At 49.7% G+C, this 19,995-nt stretch overlaps 1 protein-coding gene across 1 annotated transcript; it reads right to left on the bottom strand.

Moving 5' to 3' along the window:
• Positions 1-292: 292 nt before the first annotated feature.
• Positions 293-11,347, bottom strand: RHCG (Rh family C glycoprotein). Its single transcript, XM_062583805.1, has 10 exons — positions 11,137-11,347; positions 6,697-6,883; positions 5,977-6,127; positions 4,170-4,317; positions 3,609-3,775; positions 2,756-2,893; positions 2,279-2,415; positions 1,612-1,736; positions 666-739; positions 293-361 (listed from the first exon to the last, which is right to left on the bottom strand). Exons 1-10 carry the CDS (start codon positions 11,345-11,347, stop codon positions 293-295), a joined length of 1,407 nt encoding a protein of 468 aa, XP_062439789.1.
• Positions 11,348-19,995: the final 8,648 nt, after the last annotated feature.

Genomic DNA, 19,995 nt, shown 5'->3' on the forward strand with positions numbered 1-19,995 from the left:
ACTGCTCCCCAGGGGTGCACAGACACGGCGCACAACCCCTGCCCCGCTGCCCGGCGCGGCCTGTCCGGCCCGGCCTGCTCGGACGCGGCCTGCGGCCTCCCCGCGCAGGGCAGGGGCGAGGCGCTCCGGGCGAGTCCGCTCGGGGCGGGAAAGGCTCTCCGCTGCCGCCGGGGCGCCCCGTCCCCCGGGGAGGGGCGCGCAGGAGGCCGCGGCGAAGGGCCGGCGCCGCCGCAGGGGAGGCCGCGCCGGGCCCCCGGCGCCGGCGGGGCCCCCGCCTGCGCGGCGCGGCGGCTCAGGGGGAGGCGGGCTTGTCGCCGGGGTTGTGCATGTGGTACACGTCGCTCTCCTCGTCCTCGGGCACCTGCGGCGGCGGCCGTGAGCCGCGCCCGGCCCGCGCCGCTCCCCTCGTGCCGCGGGCAGCAGCGCCATCTTGTGCGCGCCCGCCGCTCCCGCGCCGCCCCGGCCGCGCCGCCGCCGCCGCCGCCGCCGCCCCACCGGTTCCGGCCGCCACCCGCCACGTCGGCCCCACCAGCCCCAAACCCCCCACCTCAGCCCCACCAGCCCGGACTCCGAGTCCTCTGCTTCAGCCCCGCCAACTGCGCCCCCAAAGCCCCGGTCCCGCCTCGTCCCCCGGAGCGGGAGGGTCCCATAGCTCCCCGGCTCACCTCCCAGTAGATGTCATCCTCAAAGCAGGTCTCGTCCGCGGGATCGCCCCAGATCGGCAGCTTCAGGATGCCTCCTGGAAGCACCGAAGCGGGCTGTGAGGCAGGGGGACACGAGCTCCCCAGGGGTGTGGGGCAGGGCTCCCTCCCCGTTGTGCAGAAGTAACCCTGAGTCAGGCCCCAGGACCCTTAGCTTGGGGTCTTCCCTGGTCTCCTCTCCCTGCTGACCAGACGGGTCCAATTTCCGGGCTCTCTGTCTGGTTCTAGCAGGGGGACTCTCAAAGGAGCAGGTCTCTGCATCATGCAGTACCAAGACTGACTATCTGGGGGAGTAGATGTTTCCTCTCCTCTTAGCCATGAACTCCATGAGTGGGCAAGTGGGCCCTAAGCAGAGACCTGCTGCTTGCTCGCAACCCTGAGCTATCCCAGCAGAGGCCGGCCTGATTGAGAAGGTGGGAAGGAGGCAAGACAGGGTTTCTGCCATGCTCCAGCTGCCCACAAAGCGGCAGCAATGACATGTTGGATGGGAGAAGATGGCTAGAGTCCCCGAGTCCAGACAGCAAAGGGCACAAAGTGAATGCTATCATGTTGCTTAGGGCTGGACTAATGCAAACTCCAACCCTATCTCCCTGCAAGCAGAAACCAAGGCTGTGATCTGACCCACACTAGAACTAATTCCCCTTTTCTCTAAACCCGTGTGCATTTGCTGGGATTCAAGAGTCCCTCTCTGCTGCCCTGTTCCCTTTACCCCTGTGGGCTTTGGGACAGTCCTATCTGCAGGTTATCACAAGTGATGCAAGCAAGCTTAGGATTCGGTTCTGTTGGGGGGAGCAATCCTTGAAACTTAAGTAGGAAGAATCTACCTGGCCAAAGAGAGGAGTTAATGGACGCCCAGGTCAACCACAGGCTGGCCTCAATCCTCCCTTCTCCATGCTCCCCTCCTGCTTACCTACAAGGGCCCCCCCAGCAAAAGCCATGACCAGAGATACAACAATGCCGGCTGCCTGGAAACCTCCTTGGACACTAGGTGTCCGGGTCCTGTAGCTGCCAGTGAAGTCAAAGGCCTTGATAAACCTGCAGAGGACAGAAATGATTGCTTCCAGCAGACCTTTCCCAGATGGAGGAAAGCTGTGGTGAACAAAACTGGAGAAGCAGTGTGCCCTGCTCCCTCACGGCTTCCTCTTCTGCAGAGAACTAGAAGAATCTTGCAATGGCACAAAACAGTGTTCACTTCCTCTGGCCCCTTGGCAAAGCTTTAATGAGGAGAAGCAGCCCAAAATATGAACATTTACTTTGGATTTCAGATCTTAAGCCTTTACCTGACCCCCCAAACAATGCAGAGATAGAAAGAGGAACCTTCCCCATTTATTGTGCCCCAGAACAATGCCAAGGATTGGGGTTATGGCTTATCTTTTGAGGACACCAGAGGAATGTCAGCTACAAGAGATTAGCCTTTCACAATTCAGCAAACCCAAATTAGCCAGTGCAGTGTGTATTCTTGAGGAGAGAAAGGGACAATTCTGGACACGAAGCAAAGGCTATTTATTAATTGATGCTGTCTTCCGGCCCAAGGAGCCCCAACTAAAGAGTTATGGAAGAGTTTAAAGCTGCCTTACCCTTCCTTTCCATACACATCTTCTGTGGCTGCAGCTGCAGTAATGGCTCCCACAATGCCCCCAATAAGCCCCGGCATGCCATGGAGGTTGTGGATGCCGCATGTGTCCTGGATGTGCAACCTGGACTCCAAAACAGGCTATGGGGAAGGGAAGTAGAGAGAGATCAGGAACCTGAACACAATCTTAGAAAGGAATTAGTTCCATCTATGGAGGACACAGATTGGCAGGGAAGGAAGAGTGATATTCTGGGTCCCATTCAAGAATTAAAGGCTTGCAGACAATGACTGAGCCAAGCTTAAGGTGAAATAAAAACCTCCAAACACTCTCTTATTGGGGCCTTCCTGAGAATTTTGAGGCACTAAATGGAGTCAAATGCATCCATAAGGGGCAGTGGAAAGCAGCAACCTCAATGGGAAATAAATTAATTCCTAGTGTCCTTAGCAGGACCAGGGCAGCAATTCCCCACACAGCACTCACCGTGAGGTAGACATACCCCACTGTGGACACAATGCCACAGATGAACCCAACGATGAGGGAGCCATACGGAGTCAGCATCATCTCCGCACTAGTGCCCACAGCCACACCACCAGCCAGTGTTGCATTCTGGATGTGAACCTGCAGAAATAACCATCCTGTGTTATCATCTCAGAGAGATCCCAATTGCTCAGGGATGTGAGGATGGTAAAGCAGGAGAATCAGGTCTAAAAATGTTTCCAGGGGAAATATCAGGGCCCATTTTCCTGCTTGCTAGAGAAAAACAGAAGGAGAACAGCCGGCCTTTGTTGTAGCACCACAGTGCATAGACTCCCACTCTCCATACCACACACACTCTTTGCATCCACAAGTCTGGGTGGGGAGTTGTGATGAGATGGATATTGTCTCACCCATGTGTCACGCAGGCTCTGCTGTCACACAGTTGTGCTCCCACACACATAATATGTACAAGTCAGCCCCCTGACTGCTTACAAGCTGCCACACAAGCCTGCTTGGCTTGTTGGAGAATGCTGCCAAACACAGCTCTGCATCATGCCCATCAGAAGCTCTCTTGGTGCAGCACATCAATGTGTGTATGGTCCTGCTGTGCCTTAGGTCCACCATGTGCAGGGCATCACCCAGTTCTTTCCCCACATGCCTTGAGCACCACAGGACTCACTACCTGCCTGCTTATTCCAAGTAGCGTCTGGTTTTCTGGCTGGGGGCTGATTGTACCATCATGCCCTGAAATGCAGTACCTTTTCAGCAAATAAAAAGTAGCAGTCCATTTCTGACATCTTAATCAACTTAGTGACAAGTCCTCTGTGTAGCACAAGGCTCTTTGCTCCCAGCTTACCATATCAAGCTTGCCTTTCTTCTGCAGCATGCTGGAGAAGGCCATTGTAGTCAGGACACAAGCAGCCAGCGAGCAGTATGTGTTAATGGCAGCTCGGTGCTGGGCATCCCCGTGTTCAGAAATTGCTGAATTAAAACTGGGCCAGTACATCCACAGATACAGGGTACCTGATGTGATGGAGATTGGCGAGACAAAGAACAGAAAGGAAAAAGAAAGAATACAGGGATTGAAAAATTCCTAAAAGGATGATCTTTCTTCGCACAGAGAAGCTGAATCACTGGGTTCACTAGTCCTGCTGCCCTAGCACTGTTCCCCCCACAGCACCAGGAGACACTGGCAGAGAAGGGAAACCAAAACACTTACTTGTTTTCTCTAGCACCATCTCAACCCAGGCCCTGATGAAGGGTGCTGCATAGCTCTGAATTGTCAAAAGGTGGGATATAGCATTCCTCAGCACCAGGCCCTAGTTTCAGTCCAGTTTCCCCAGAGACAGGAGGGGCAAGCTTACTGTAGCTGAGCAGTACACAACTACCAACTCCACCAAGGCTAGGGTTGACTCACCGATCATAGCGAAGAGGTCAGAGTGGTACACAGAGCCCTGCTTGTCCTTACTCTGCTCCAGGTTGGGTCTGTATAGGATGCTTGTTACAGTCAGGCCAAAGTAGGCCCCAAAGGTGTGAATGGTCATGGAACCACCAGCATCTTTAACCTACAGCCATAGAAAGCAGAAGTACCCTTCTGGAATCTCCATTCATTCTAGAAGAGAGATCTGGTTTGCATCATGCCCATCTTGTCTGTCCAATTTCCAGCCTGCAATTAGTCGCGGGGAGAGAGGGACAAAAATGCTCTGGTTCTGCTAGTTATCCTGCTCTTTTGGTCCTGTGTATGGCCATACCATTCCTCTTAGCTCCTCCTTGGTAGGTATGAAGGCAGAAGAGAACTTCTGACCTGTTCCAATGACAAGTGGTTTGCAACAATATTCTTAAAACAAATCAGGATTAACTTTCTTCCATCATCAGCAGATGACATAGTCACAGGACTGAGCACTAAATACAGAATAATTTATCCCTTTCACCTCAGGATTCTTATACAAATATTGAAAAGCCACAAGTATTACAAGCACTTCCCCTTGAACACTGATGATGGTTGTTGTGAATGCAGACTTCCTGCTAGCCTGTGAGGGATCGGATCAAGAGTTCTTGCTGTCCCTGAATGTCCTGGCAGTGGGGAATGGGCTTAGCATGGTGGTAACAGGCCACCTTTGATAAAGCACCCCAGTAACCTCTCTCTGGATCTTTGTTCTCTTTTGTGGTTGTGGTTGCATCACTTTTCTACTTTTCTATCTGCCTCAGGACTGCTGCAGCTACTGCAGTTCTCTCTTGTTAGCTGCATTTGCCCAGAGCTGATGTCAGAAGCATCACCTCCAGGAATGGAGTAAGAAGCAGACACACAAGACAGCGGGGGCTGAACCTCTGTGCATGGGCACTGCCTGGACTCATTTACATGATGTAATGAACCTGGAGGGAATCACAGAGGGTATTTCAAAGGCACGCAGTGAAAATAATCATCATGCTGTCAGATGAGAATTCCCCTTTTCACATCACTGCTGATAAGCATTGGAGGAGAATCCCTGCCTTGTATTTCAAACTACCAGGCTACTGGCTCTCCAAGAGTTCCTTTTCCCCAGTGTGAGAGTTACTCTAGGGTCCTCATTGCTCAGGCTCTCCTACTTTCTTTCTGGTTCTATAAGTGCATTCTTATCCCTCACACCAAGAAAATGAAATTCTGACTGGCAATTAGAAATAAATGAAGTTCTAGTTCTCCCAAGGCTTCAGCATCCTTTCCTTCATGCCAGGTTGGCTCTCACATGTGCTCAGGTCTTCTGGAAGCCTCTTCACTTTCCAGCCCCTCAAACCCTCTCTCAGACTGCAAGAACTCAGCCTCCGTTAGCAGACATCTCATCCACTTTGACATCTGTTTTCTTTCAACAAAGCCCATATTCCAGCAGGGGAAGCAGCCACAAGGGAAATCTTTGACAGGATAGAGTGACTGGCCCTTTGTGTCAAGACTCCTCGGCCGCCTTGGGAGCCTCAACAGAGGTACCCAGTGCTCTGGACTCATCAGGCTTGTATGTAAAACCCTGGGAAATCTCCTTTCTTAACGAAAGGAGAGGCCAGACCACAGGGGAGTGGCTTCTGCCATCCCCCTCCTTTCTAATGCTTTTACTTTTTCTGCCTAAATTATTGCATTTCAAATGCTTATGAAAGCAAGGACTTGGTGGAGCCTTAGCAAAGGGAGACATATTTAAGAGACATGCAGAGAGGAAGAAACAGAACCAAGTTGGTGCTGCCCTAAAGAAAAGCCTTACATGAAGCAGGTTGAGGAGGATGTACTCATTCACTGCAAAGAGTGTGACTTGAAACAAAGTCATGACGAGGAGCTGTATGGGGCTAGTTTTGCCCAGGATGGCCCCAAAGGCAATGCACACTGAGCCCACACAGAAATCAGCATTGATCAAGCTGAAAAAGAGAAAGGAAAATTATGGTTTAATAATGAAGTACTATCCCCTAACTCACCCTCATCCACCCTTGGCTCTAGAGAATCCCAGCCCAGGACACACGTGATTAGGAGCCAGCCCTGGATTTCCCGTTAACCTTCCTCACATCTGGACATACTGTCCAATTAAGATGCTTTCTCCCAAATTATTTGAACAATAAAATGCAGGATTATATAAGTTTTTAGCACTGGGGTCTCTGGTACTTGGCTTGGGGAGTAAGGAATGACTCTCATTCATTCGTTTCAAATTGAACAGTACTCCCATAATAGCAGCCACCTTTAGGGTAAAAGGTGGAAAGCGACTGAAGGTATGCAGAATGCCACTCTGCTGCATTGGTGGAGGGAAATTGGCCAAAGAGCTTTCCTTATACAATATGCTCTTTAGAGCTCATGGAAGGAAGACAATAGTTGCAAGACTGTCTTCTGCCCATAACACAGGGACAGGTGCTCCCAGCTCCTAGCCTGGCTCTCATCCCAGCTCTTCTACTGCTTGGCCGAGAGGTGGTAACCCAGAGCCCGTATCTCTTCTTACTTCTCCACTCCAATCAGGATCTTTCCAGTCTTGAAAGAGTGGAACCAGCCTTGCATCAGGACAGCCCACTGGATCCCAAAGGCAGCGAGGAGGAAATTGAAACCCACAGCTCCAAATCCATAACGCTTGAGGAACATCATGAGAAAGCCAAAGCCCACAAATATCATCACGTGGACATCCTGGAAAGCTGTGCGGAGGGAAGGAATCATCAGCTCTACAGGGGAACACAGGGCCACAAATACCATTTGAATTCAGCAGAGCAGAGAAACTAAGCATGTCAATGACAGTAGGGAGGAAAGTCAAGGGAAAATTGGAATATGTGCGTTTGTCACATGCCCGCTCATTCTGATGATGGCTCAACTTTTGGAAACTGCCTTTTGGTTAAAAAGTTCAGTCTTGAAAGCCAAAAAATGTTTACTAAAAGCAGTTTGCAAGGGAAGATTGGAGAGTCTAAAGGAGTATTCAGAGGAAAACATTTTTGTTTTCAAAATAGTGTATTCAAAATATTTTTTCCTTTTTGAAAAAGTGCAAAAATGTCAAGTAAAATGAACAGTGCCCGAGTTTGGTTAAAAGCAAATGAATCGTTATTTTGAGTAGGCCCATCTTACCAAGGGTCCTGGCCCTGTTGATGGCTTGCAGCAAGTATTTAGGGAAGAGTATAATAACAATGAAAACTTAAATTAAAAAAAAAGAAAACAGTAAACTGTAATTTTTCTGTCCATCAACCTCTGCAGGCCAACCCACAGCACAGTGCTTGTAACCATTACTTCTTCCAGCTGTCAGAGCTAACCTTGCTGAGAGAAGTGGTGACTGCTGGGATTTATAGTGATACCTATGCTACTGTTTCTGGCTTGTTCCCTTTAACAGATCTAATGGGTCTCCCTCTGAGATAGGAACTTGCATTGGGGAAGATGAGCTCTGAACAGTGCTGTAACAGAGGCGTGCTCTCCCTCTCCTGTTGTAGTGGAGACTCTTGCATCACGGAAGTCAGAGGCAAAATATGCTTGACACCAGGATCTCACTTTCTGAGAGTTTCACTGCTTAATTGTTCCCTTCAGTATGGAGCAAAAGCCATCCTCACCAGAGACATCCAGTTCTTCCAAGAGTGCTCATATCTACTAACTCCTGTCCCTCAGATGCCCTTCCCCGGGGGAAACTGTACCTGTGGGACTGTGAGTCTCTTGAGAGAAATTCTTGGTGCAATAAACTTGGTTTACTTTTTAATGTTGCATTGTTACTTTCAGATAAGGATCACTTTGCAATTAAGTGAGCTGAAAAGCTGCATAATTACAAATTAAATCATGCATACTCTCACACTGGAGGCTGCTCTGCCCATTAAAAGAGCAGGACACCCAAGGCTGAGTTTCCCTGCCAGCAGATAACCACCAGCAAACCAATACTGTAGAAGAGGTGAACAAAGCAAATTAAGAGCTACATCAGCAATTTTGCATTATGTAGTGAACAAAACACTATAGCTCTGTAGCCAGCAAAGACTGTGTGCCTCAGAGTAGGTGTAGGCTCAGAGCAAAAGAAATTCAGCAGCTGAGAATCTGCTCTACCCCTAACCTGTGCTGGCCCTTCAGCATTCAGAGAGCCCAGCAGCTCCTGAATCAGCTCCTACAGGGACAGTGGGACTGTATCCACTACTTCCACTAAAGGCTGGATGAGGATTTGGGTGAGATGTAACTCTGCAGAAGTCTTAGCTTCTGTCCATTGGTACTTTCCAAGATCTCGCAACTTGTATAAGGACAAGCATTTCAACAGACTCCAGCAGTGTAGTGCCAAGTTGCAGAGACAGGTCAATTTTCTTGTTTTTAAAAATGCTCCCCACGCTAATGAAATTCCTTGCAAAGAAGCAAGGAGACAAAATCTGCAGCTGACACTGTTCAGCAGAGGTAACTTCAAGTGTACTTCTCTACATGTGCTAAGAACGAGTCTTCATAACACTGATTTTACCATACAATCACACACACTTTCCCTTTGCAGCTGTATTTATTCTCACCACCTCTCTTCTCAAGGATAAGCAGCAAAATACATGACTGGAATGATCTGCTGCCACTTGCACTATATATTCCTGCTGAATCCTTCTGAAAGCAGAAATATGTAGGTCAAAATTAAGGTCGCAGACTGTGCAGCCTCCAAAAACACAGAGGATTCTGATTGTTTGTTAGATCCTGTACAAACATAGAAAGAAGAGCAGGTCTTTCCTCAAACTGCATGTAATCTAAAGCCTTGCATTTGTTTTGTCTTAAGAATAACACATTTTGTGACTCACAAATAGCCCAGGGGCTTCTAAGCCCTGAAGTTTTTGTGACATTGCTTTTATGGGAAGGCAATTGCCATTGCTACAAGAGGAAGTGATTGGGCTTTGGGAATACTACCTGTACTGAAGAATCTCATTTATTTCCCCTGGAGAGCAGATGATTCATCCATTATGAAATATCAATATATGATTCAAATTAAAAGAAATTGTAGTGCTGACTGGAGTTGAACTGGCAGTCGTGGAACTGGGCACCACTAATACAACTGCACACAGCCTTCCTCCTGCCTGGATTTCCTAATCATCTCTGGGCTTGGAGGACTCTTCAGTTTGTCATGCCTTTCCCACTGCAACATCTTTGCTATTGTAGTACAGGTCCTGTGGACAGTAGCAGTCACAGAAACATTAAGGCAGAAGATCTGCGTGTGTTTAACTATCTCAGTCTCTTCTAAGCAGAGCTGGATGGAGACAAAGATCAAAATGACAGGGCTTGGTCATCTTGCCATGTTTGCCCATTTTTGCAGAGCGAGAGCAAGAGAGCGCGTGCAAGAAAGAGAGAAAGTATATTTCTGACTAGCTAATGGGGAAAAAACAGCTCTGGCTTTGGGCACATGAGCCCTTCCTCAGGTCTGAAATAGAAACAGAATTCAAAGTTAAACTGAGAACAGTTGCTCTGAAGTTGATTTAACTATGAGACTTTGTTAAGCCATTTGACAGAGAATATTTAGTACTGTGGAGCAAAGCTGGGTTATGAGCACAAAAGAGATATAACATTGCTAGCTCCTACAAGCTCCTTGGCCTAAAACCTCACCTTTCTGACCTTGTCCCAACATTACAATGACAACAACAGCACTTGTGCACTGCTGTCACTTCACAAAGACCTGTGTGGTGTTAGTCCAAAGGGCAGGATCTTGACAAAGAGCTCAGGGGATTCATGGCCTTAGACTTAGGAGCATGCCAGCTGAACAACTAGTTTTTGTAAACAAATCCTTCTCTGAAATAGCTAATACTCAGCAGGTACATGTTTCTATAGCTCCTTTGATTTAGAAAGTGTTTGTAATGGAAATGTTCTAAATAGATTCATGACTCAGGGCTGTTGCTTCCTTGGAAACAATTGCCTACAGAAGCAAAGTGCTTCCAATGGTTGACAAAGATGACAATCAGCACTGGAGATCAAATCCAGTCAAACACACTGCCTGGTCAAAAAAGCTTTAAGCTCCTGAAAAAACCCTACCCCTAATATGATACAGTGACCGGAGAGCCCTAAGAACCTGGCAGGTCAGGAGATTTCCAGCATCAAAATGGCTATAACTAAAGGCTGATTTACTAGTGAGGGGGAGGATGTAGGAAGGGGAGGAAGATGTCACAGAATCTAGACAGCTGTTCCTCTGTATGCACAGAAAAGTTTGCTCTGATCCAGAGCCAAGGGAGGAGGCAGCAAGCTGAAATTTGAAAGGTGCTGAGAACACGTCAGCCTTATTCCTGGAAAAAAAGACGTAATTTACTGGTGTCATAGTACCCTGTTGACAGTGCTTGAAGAGCACTAGGAAGCCACAAGGCTTTTCTCTTGCTCTTCGGTAAGTCTCAGACCAGCCCCAAGGCAAAAGCTTGATTCTCCAGGAGCAGGTGGAGACATCAGCTCTGACAAGCTGTGTCCCAAGCCAGAAATATCTGGGAAAGATGAAAGAAGCACTTGGCAAGGGCTTGTCCTTCTAGACCTTTCCCTTCACCTTCCCCTAAATCCATGCATAGAGCTGTGGGGCAATGAAGCCATTTTCTGGGTAGTGGGTACGCGCTGAGCTTGTTGTAGCAGAGATCAGACAGCGGTGTTCATTCATGTAACACGGAAGATCTAAGCCCATCTCTCACTGCCCTTTCTGCGGCCTGCCCTTACTTTTCCTGCTTTCAGGGACAGTGGTCTCTGGAGCTTGTCCAGGAGCCCACCTCTATCCTTGAGCTAGCAAGCACCTCTCCAAATTACAGCCCTCACCCACAAAGAACAAGGTTCTGGGAAGATCTTAAACTGCACAGCCAAATAGCAGAGAGATGGGTTGATCCAGCAGGAGGGACCCTGTAGTTGGGCTGGGATGCTGGGGACAGTAGTGCTAAAAGCAGCATTTGCAGATACATGTGAGGGATGCAGCCAGTCAGCACTCAGACTAGGGTTCCCAAATACTCACATGGGTATCGGAAGTAGAAATCATTCTCTATGTCACTGGTCACATTCATCTTTTGCTTCTCTTCCTCCCAATGTGCATCAGCTTCGGGACCAAAGCGCACGAAGACCCCAAAAAGGACGATCATAGCCACCTCCCAGAGGAGGCAGACAAGTGGGAGCCGCCAGCGCATGTACGTGTTCTTCGCCATCCCCTGGTGCCTCGGACGCTCCATCCACAAAGCTCCCCGGGGAGCAGGCACAATGTGTAAGCCTGCGTCCCCTGCATCCGTGGAAGGCAGGCGACATATATAAGTATGAGAGAGCAAGGTGGGGCCCAGGGAGGTGCCTCTGGCAGGATCACGTTTCAGAGTGCGGGAGGTTTGACAGACTTGCTTTCACCTTTCTTTCTCTCTAGGAGGAGGGATGGGTCTCCAGCACCTTTCCTCTAAGCTGCTCCAAACACTTCTGAGCCCTGCCTCTGCGGGTGACTGCAGGAGGCGTGAGGCAAGGCAGGGAGTGGAGCCCAGGCATCCTGCCTCCTGCTCTGCCCTGCCCCACACCCCTTCCTTTCCCCTTTCAGGATTAGAACTGGACCCAGGCGTCCTGACCCTCAGCATCCGTCTCCCTGAGCACCCTCCCTTCTTACATGACATAGTGGGGCTGGTGGCCTGCTTCCCTTGTCATGGATCTGGCTCTGCAAATGCCCTTTCCCAGCCAGTATAGAGGATGAAGGCAGGGTGCCCCTCACCCAGGAATCAGCTGTCCCACTCGCTCCTCACAGGTCCCTCTTGTATCACAGGGCAGAACGGCAGTCCGGGGAGGCCTTTCTCCCTATGGGTGGGGAAGGGTGGTAAAACCTTTCTCCTCCTTACTTTCTGGCATGCATCTGGACAGTCAATCACACCTTGTAAGCTAGGGTGAAGGTGAATGGGGCTGGGCCTGCCACCCCATGCGGGGCAACTCCCAGAGCCTATTGGGCAACACCAGACTATCACAGGGGCTCGTTTCCCCCATCAGCCTCTGCCAGGCTCTGGATGCAGAGCTGGGGAGATGCAGCCCTGGCAGAGCTGCCAGGAAGTTGGGGGCTGCCCACTCCCTTTTCACTGCACTGTGGACAGTTCTGTCCAACCAAGAGCAAATTGGCTGAGCCCAAGGTCCAAATTCCCTTTAAATGACCAGGAAAAAAACCAAATTGTGGGGCCTCCCCATATCCTTCTCAAGGCAGCCTGAATCACTGGGTTGGGCGTGAGTATTGCAGTATATGTTGGGGAAAGACGTTTGCGGCACTGTTCCAGGAGGAAGAGGAAGATAAATGCTTTAAACCAATGCCAGGATCATGTAGACATGCAATGGGCCTGTCAAGGCTGCCATATATTTACAGGGATAGAGAACTGACATATATCCTTTCATTTCCCAACGTGTTTTACCCAGCACATCATCCTGGCAAGACGAGCTGAGCTGGGACTGGCACAAGCTCTATGAACTAGGGCAGTAGCTCTGAGACAGTGCCAGAAATGGGATTGGAGACCTCAGTGCCTTGCAGTCTCCAGATGGCTTGGCTCCTCCAAGCACCCTTGGAGAAAGCACTGTTGCCTAGCAGGGCTCAGTTCAGCTTGGCCATGTCCCCTCCTCACAGCTGATATCTTTCTACCCCTCCAATATGTTCACTGCATCTGCACTGCACTGTATTGGCAGTGCTGCATGGAAAAGAGGGGAAATCTACGGAGGGTCAATGGAAAAATGTGGATTTTTCCATTCCATGTGAAAGAGCACAAGACATTTCTGGTATGGGACTTCCTTTAGTGCTACATTAATAAGCATAAACGCAACACTTGGTTCTGCTGAGACTTGAAGCACTGTCAAAACAATGAAAAAATTATGTGCTCTTTTCCCAAAGATTGAGGCAAGTCCTTCAACAGATCACAGTTCCTTCCTCTGGCTGAAGGTCCCAGAGTGCCTGTCAGTAGATAAAAGACTGCAGCCCAGGCAAGCTGCCCAAATTTGCTGATGGCATCTAACTGTGGCCTGCAGGCTCAGCAAATGGTATTGATTTCCATGTTAATAAGGCAATAATTTGAGTTTATCATTACTTCTTGTTTGCTTTCTTCTCAAAATGACAAATGGCAGAAAAATGCCATGGATAGTTTTGGAGAGACTGGCAGCAACACAAAATCATTCTCAAATCTCATTGGAGAGGTTTGGGCTCCATGCAGGCAGCATGGCAGAGGTATCTTTGGAAAGAGCTGAGGAAATGCAACTCAAAAGCAAAGAACACCTCTTTATTACAGAGGAATCTGCTAGCAAATTAAGATACACCATGGAGGGTTTGCGGGGAGAAAGACAGCAAGAAAGCCCTTGATGCTGCCCAACAGCTGAGCTATCTATGGGAAATGCATTACAGGCCAAAGTAGCATGTGAAATGAACTTTCTTTGCAAAGGATAAGGGAAAATATGTTATACATTGAAAAGGACTGAGCAATATCTTAAAACATGATCTTCTGGGCCAACATCAGTCCCAATATCTCAGCCTAGGGTACCAGGCTGGTTCCTTTAGCCAGACTGTAGGAGAGCACCAGGGCACAGGCCCTTCCTCCAGCTCCAGGGAACTGCTGGGAGGTTGGAGCCAAAATCCAGTACTGCACTTGTCTCTGCAAGGCACGAGACTGGCACTGCTCCCTTCCCATCCACAGAGATGCTGAGGAAAAGGGAACCGATGGCTGAGGATTAGAGCTGGCACAGTGTTCCTGCAGGCTTGAAAGAGCTGGCTGAACTCCCTTTTCTAGGCTCTGGCCCTGTGCTCATCACCAGGACAGTGTTAGGGACATGAGTGCAGGCAGTAGTTCCAAAATCTAGTGTGTGACTTGACTCTTACAATGGGTCTGCACAACATGTTCCTGCCTGTCTGTTAGTGCTCACTGTGCACTAGCTGTCTTTGATGGTCTCCATAGGTCTTCATACCCTGAGGGTCTGTACCATCATGCTTATTATACTGAGGGACATGCTGCTTCCTGCACCAACAGGTCTATGTCTGCCCAGCCCTCTTTGGACCTGCACAAGCAGAGCCTCTGTCTGCTTCAACAGGACATGAGTCACTTAGTGGGGACGCACTGCCCTTGCACACCTCAAGGGTGCCTGCCTCACCTGGAACAAGAGCAGAGTTTGTTCTCCTAAGGATCATCAGTCCCTCTCGGGATGCTGTTCAGAGCCCTCTGCACTACGTTTTTGGACCTCCCATAATACATGGATTCTGCAGGCCATGTTCAGCCATACAGACTAGGAGGCTAGAAAGCAGCTGAAATCCCTAAACAATACCTGAGCCCTAATCACAGGAAGCACTGTTGACGGTCGTATGTTCTCCTGCCAGCTACTTGGGAAGATCAGTCTTCAGCCCTGCCCTAGAGCAGGACAGCAAGACTGCTTAGAAGCTTCAATAGAAGGAGACAGAGAGGCACAAAGGAGCATTTTATAGCATAAGGGAACTTGCTAACTCCTGGCAGCATAGCCATCAGCAATTACTCTGTGTGATTGCCCTTTAGCAGGAGAAAGCAAACTGCAGCGCTTTCCAATCAGGGGTCTCATTGAACTGGCAGTATATGCAGAAAAGTAGCTTGCTAAGCCCTCTCCCTGCAGAGACAGAGAGCTGTGCTGCAGTCTGGGAGCCAGGGAGCTGCCGTAGTCCTGACAGTCCTGTACATTAGCCTTCCAGTTCTGCAGCAGCTCTGTTCACTGACCTCCTTCCTACCCACTCTATTCCCTGCCTCTCTCCCCTGTGTCTGAGCACAGCACTCCCTTTATGAAAGCAGAGGGCAAACAATAATAGCTTTTCCACTGGCCTGATAGTCTCACCTTGTTGCACCGCCTCGCATTGCCTCTCCTTATCAACCTGCAGATCAGCACTTTGCTGCTGCAGTGTGATCAGAGCCGGCATGCTCTGCTAGCTGCCCCCACGTACAGGGGCTGACTCCTTATTCACTCTCACCTGTCAACAGCGTGAGAGCCTATTAAAGGACTGGCTTCTCACGAGGCTCCTTTGCAGGGCCTGGGCAATACAAGAAAGGCTGACTGAGATAGCACTTCCTGCCACCAGCTACTGGAGAGGCTTGGGAACGCACCCTGACAGGGGGATAGTGCAGGCTACATGCAGCATAGAGTCCTCTTGAACTTACATACCACTTAAAGAGGCAAACAGAAGGAGCTGGCCCCAGTGGGTTACTCTGATGATCAGCCCCTTGAGGAGAGGAACTTTACTGAGGTTCCTCCCTGCATGGCAGCCATACAACTCTGATCTGCCTGATCGGCCAAATCATTAGCAGAGACTGTAGGAAGTGATGCTTCCTTACACTGCCCAGGAGCAAAGCAAGTGAACAAGGGCTCCGCTAAGGTAGTGAGATCATTCTGGAGTCTGCGTTAGGCAAACCAAGGGGGCTATTAGGAGTGCTAAGGTCTACGGGGAGTCTCCTGCCAGCACAGCAGTCCCTGGCCTCTGCCCAACCCATGCTCCCTCTGATCAGAGGTGCCTCTGCAGCTTTGCAGGCAGAAGGTTTCCTAGAGTGGGTTAGACCAAGTCCTTTGCATCCATCCTGTAAGGTACCTAACTGCATCACATGATGCATGGGGCAGATTTCATACTCCAGTCATAAGTGCCAAGCTGCTTAAAAGTTTTGTTGGAAACTCCATGCAAGTATGAGCCAGTGCATGGCCTAGTAGAGGGACTGCTTGCCTACATCACCACTGAATTTGGCCCATCATGTCCTGTGCCCATTAGTGTGGCAGCTAAGTGCTAGATCTGTAGCAAGCTGCCCATCTACTTGTAATGCCGGATCCAGGTCCCCTCTCTGCGCCACTGGATCCCAGTGGCAGAGTTGGCTGGAGATGTGAAGGAAGAGCTACTGCTGCAGGCAACCCCCTTCTCTCTGGCGGGGCAGTGCACCCAACACACACAATTTGCTTCCTTTCTTTCACAGAAATTAGGACCTTTAAGCCTCAGCGCACATATCCCCATGAGTGTGCAGGTGTCAATAAACTTATCTGGAGGCAGCACTGCCTTCATGGTACCCTGCTAACCCTGTACGTAAATGGTTGCAGTTTAGTTTCAAAGTAATACTTTAGGTATGGTTAGCAGAAATGACTCAGGGAGGCTCTTCCAGCCTCTATCTGCCCTAGATCCCCTGAGAGAATCAGCTGGATGCCTCAGGAGGGAGATGGAAAGGTATATTTGCCCTTCTGCTCTGGAGACTTGGGACTAGGCTGGCACTGGTCAGGTCTAAGGTGCCTCAGGAGGGCTCTGGGTGAGAGTTGTACTGTACTGGCCCTAGCTGGGTTTCTCACTTTTACGAGCACTAAAAATATTTTAGAGATGCAATAACAAAACTGAAAATGCTCAGAAATCCCTCCTTCTTGCCTGGAGGCTTCACCCTGGAAAGGAGGAAATGGGGGCTCCTTGGTTCACTGCAAACTGTCTCAGTAGATTTTATCATCATGAATGCTGGGGCAAAGGGACGTATGCTTTGGCTCCAAGGGGTGACCCCAGACAGACCATGCTTGTGGAGGGAACATGGCAGGACATGTGCTGGTATGTCCTACAGGTATGCTGACAGATTGCAGGCTTTGTGGCCTTGCAAGCTCAAAGGAGATACCCAGGCATATGAGCAGGGACAGAAAGATGTTATCTTTGGCTTGTGGTGTCTGGGGATAATCTGCTTATAGAACTGATGTGGGGCTGTGTGGAGGAATCAGCAAAGGAGAGGAAGCTGGGGCCTGGGGCGTACTGGGGAGGACAAAACTGGAAGTACAGTCTCCAGGAATGAATCCTGCCGCAGTATTGCAGGCCCTGGCCCTGACAGGTTAAGCCCTAGCTGCTTAAACTCTCCTTAACCTGATTTATCTCCTGGCCACTCCAAGGATTCACTGGAATGAGGAGAATTGGGTGAAACCTGCCGATATGGGAACTTCGCCAAGGGGGAACAAAAGAGCAAATGGGGAGGGACATGGAATTAGGCTAGCCCACGTGCAGCAGTAGAGCACCCTGGATTTATACCAAAGCTTGCGCTGGCCTGCCTAGCTCACTAGGAGCAGAATGGAAGCAGGTCAGATTCTCTTCTATTAAGATGGCCCTGAAGGAGAACCAAGGAACTTGCCTCATTTGCAGACAATTGCAATGTCTGACTGCTTCATCCCTAAGAGGCATCAGTGACCTAGCAGGTCACACTACAGTCAGGCCAAAGGCCTGGTTCTTGATGTCCAGGAAGCACAGACAATGTTCCCACCCTTGATCCATTTCCCTTCCTACAGCTCTCTCCCTTTTCAGAGTACCATTTGGAGAATTGTCAGAGAGCCCTTTGCACAACCTGGCTTGCTCTTCTGAGACTATGGGGCAAACCAGCATCAGCCACTGCCACTAACCTTTGCACATACAGCAGCACTGGAGGGAGATGGTATGGGGAAACCCAGAAGGTTTCATGCTGCGTAAGGAAGACTCTGGGCCTTGTCCAGCTGTCAAAGGTGATTTGTATCTTCCACAGGTCCTTGAGGAGTGTCCTGAAAGCAAAGTATCTGAGTCAACTCAAAACAAAATTTTTTGGCTGGTTCAGCAGAACAGAAAACAAACTTTCCACTGGGGCTGAACAAAGTGTTGGTGCAATGAGAGATCAAGCGTTTCATTCAGGTTTGGGGTTTTGTAGCCCTTCTCTGAAATGAGGGCTTGCCACTAAATATCACTCAGTGAGAAATATTAGAAAAAGACCAAAACAAAGACTTTTCTAAGTTCAGAAAAATATTTTTTTGGGTCAAAGAGCCAACCAAATGTGAGCCCAATTTACAATTCTTTTTTCCTGTGCTCTTCCCCTCCTCCCGTGAAACTGCATTTACCATCAAGTAAATGATTGTCCAAACAGAATTTATCTCCTTCTGTTTGAAAGAGGAAAAGTCAGTGTCCTTGGGGAGCAGGTCAGAGAGGACGAACGCTGCAGTATGCAGCGCAAGCAGAGGACAGTGTGAAAAGTATGAGCGACTCAGGTTGACACACCAGAAAAACAAGCAGGTCACCAGGTCTCAGGCAATGTCTTTAATGGCTTCCTGAGAGCTGGATCAGTTTTAAGAACAAGTAAGGCAGGAAAGGACCAGGAGCTTGAACAGGAAGAAAGAGATCTCACACTCAGGATAGCAGTGAGGAGAGGAGAGACTGGCAACAGCATTTTGAACAGAACAACAGGAGGAAAATGCCAGTCAGGAAAACCAGGCAAGGGAAGGTACAGGCACCAAGTACCTCAAACAGAGGCAGGTCACACAAAGGTCCCTCCCAGAGGCCTGCCAGAAGCAGCAGGAACTGGTGCCCCAGTTCCTGGGGCACACCAAGGTGGGGCAGGTTCACGAGAGCCTCAGCTAGGGCTCTGCTCTCCTCAGCAGAGAGCCCTGGTGCCAGCATGGCAGGGCAGTGGCATGAGCAAAGCTGTCGGCTCCTACACTCCGAGGCAGTAGTTCCCAGACCTAGGCCAGAGTGTGGTGGAAAGAGCAGCTCCCAGTGGCACTTTGCTGGGAAATTCCTTTGTGCCCCAAGTCTGTTTTCTGTTCCCAGGCAGTCCCTGATAAGGCAGGTTTTGGTTACACTCTGCTAAGTGTCCTCAGCAGGCTGCTGGGACACGGTGCAGGCTGCAAGATGCTGGATGGATGCCAGCTGCAGGAGCACAAATGGCTTAGCTCTTCTTCAGGGCTTGTAAAATTGAGGGATTTACTGACAAGGAACAGACCCCAGAGCAGTATCTTAGCCAGGACAGATGGACCCAGGGCAGCTGAAGGACCTGTGGCTCAGCCTGCCAGAAGTGGTTGTCTTCAAGCCCCACTGAGAGCCCCCACGCTGGCCTGAGCCAAGGCTCTGCCCCGCCAGACTCTTTTGTGCAGTGCTACCGTGTAGATGAGGCTGCTCCTGGAGTTTCTCCATGGCTCCGAGCTGGTGTGACAAACCACCAGTGGAAAGAGCAGCATTATCTCTGGAAAGACCAATAAATGGCTTCAGAGTGGGTGGCTGATGGCACCTGCCTGAGCTTTGATTCCTTCTAGCTGTCAACCATACAGCCTCTATCCCTCCTCCAGCTCAGCAGGTCTTTGGCCAGGATTGAGCTCTCTGCTGATGTTCACCCCAACAGGAAGTGGGACTGGGGGTGCAGCACTGTCTCCAGCCACAACAAAGACTGGACACAGATGAGGGTTTGTTCCTTTCTTGTTCAAAGATTAAGAGGAAAGAGGGCAAGTATACCCAGAGGGATCTCATCAAAATGACTTGAACGATAAATGTTGATTGTGATACGTTGTTTACCTGAGGGGACTATGGAGCCAGGATCAGAAATCAGCACATCAGGAAAGTTAGCATATGAAGAAGTATAGTCAGGACATGATCTTCTCCTCTTGTTGCTCCCTCCCATTTCCACTGAGGAATAACCTGCAGCACAGAGAGAAGCAGAGATGCAATGAGAAGCCATTTTTTCAGGCCTAGCACCTCAGGCAGTTATTTACACCATAACAAAGTGTGCAAGGGCACTGATCTGATTTGCAGTATTTTACACTTGCCTTGCAGGGTATGGAGCACAAGAAAGAATCAAGTCCAACAAAAGAGTAGCAGAAGAGGGACTGAACTGAGATGCCTTCATTCATGGTCCTTTGCTGATGCTGGCCTTTTGCACTGATCCCACACCTACAAATCCACATTGTGTGAGATACAACAGTCTGTAGATCAGTTATAAACACAGCCCAGTCCTTCCCGTCACACCAGTGCTCCCTGAAGAGTCAGTGTCCTTCAGATCACAGACCCCTCACCACCCCTTTAGCCAGGGAAACCTGGTGTCCTTCCCATGCTCTTGGGTGGCAGATTTCTCCTACGCACTTGAGT

This window comes from Rhea pennata, chromosome 10, assembly GCF_028389875.1.
Source record: "Rhea pennata isolate bPtePen1 chromosome 10, bPtePen1.pri, whole genome shotgun sequence".
Classification (NCBI taxonomy): domain Eukaryota; kingdom Metazoa; phylum Chordata; class Aves; order Rheiformes; family Rheidae; genus Rhea; species Rhea pennata.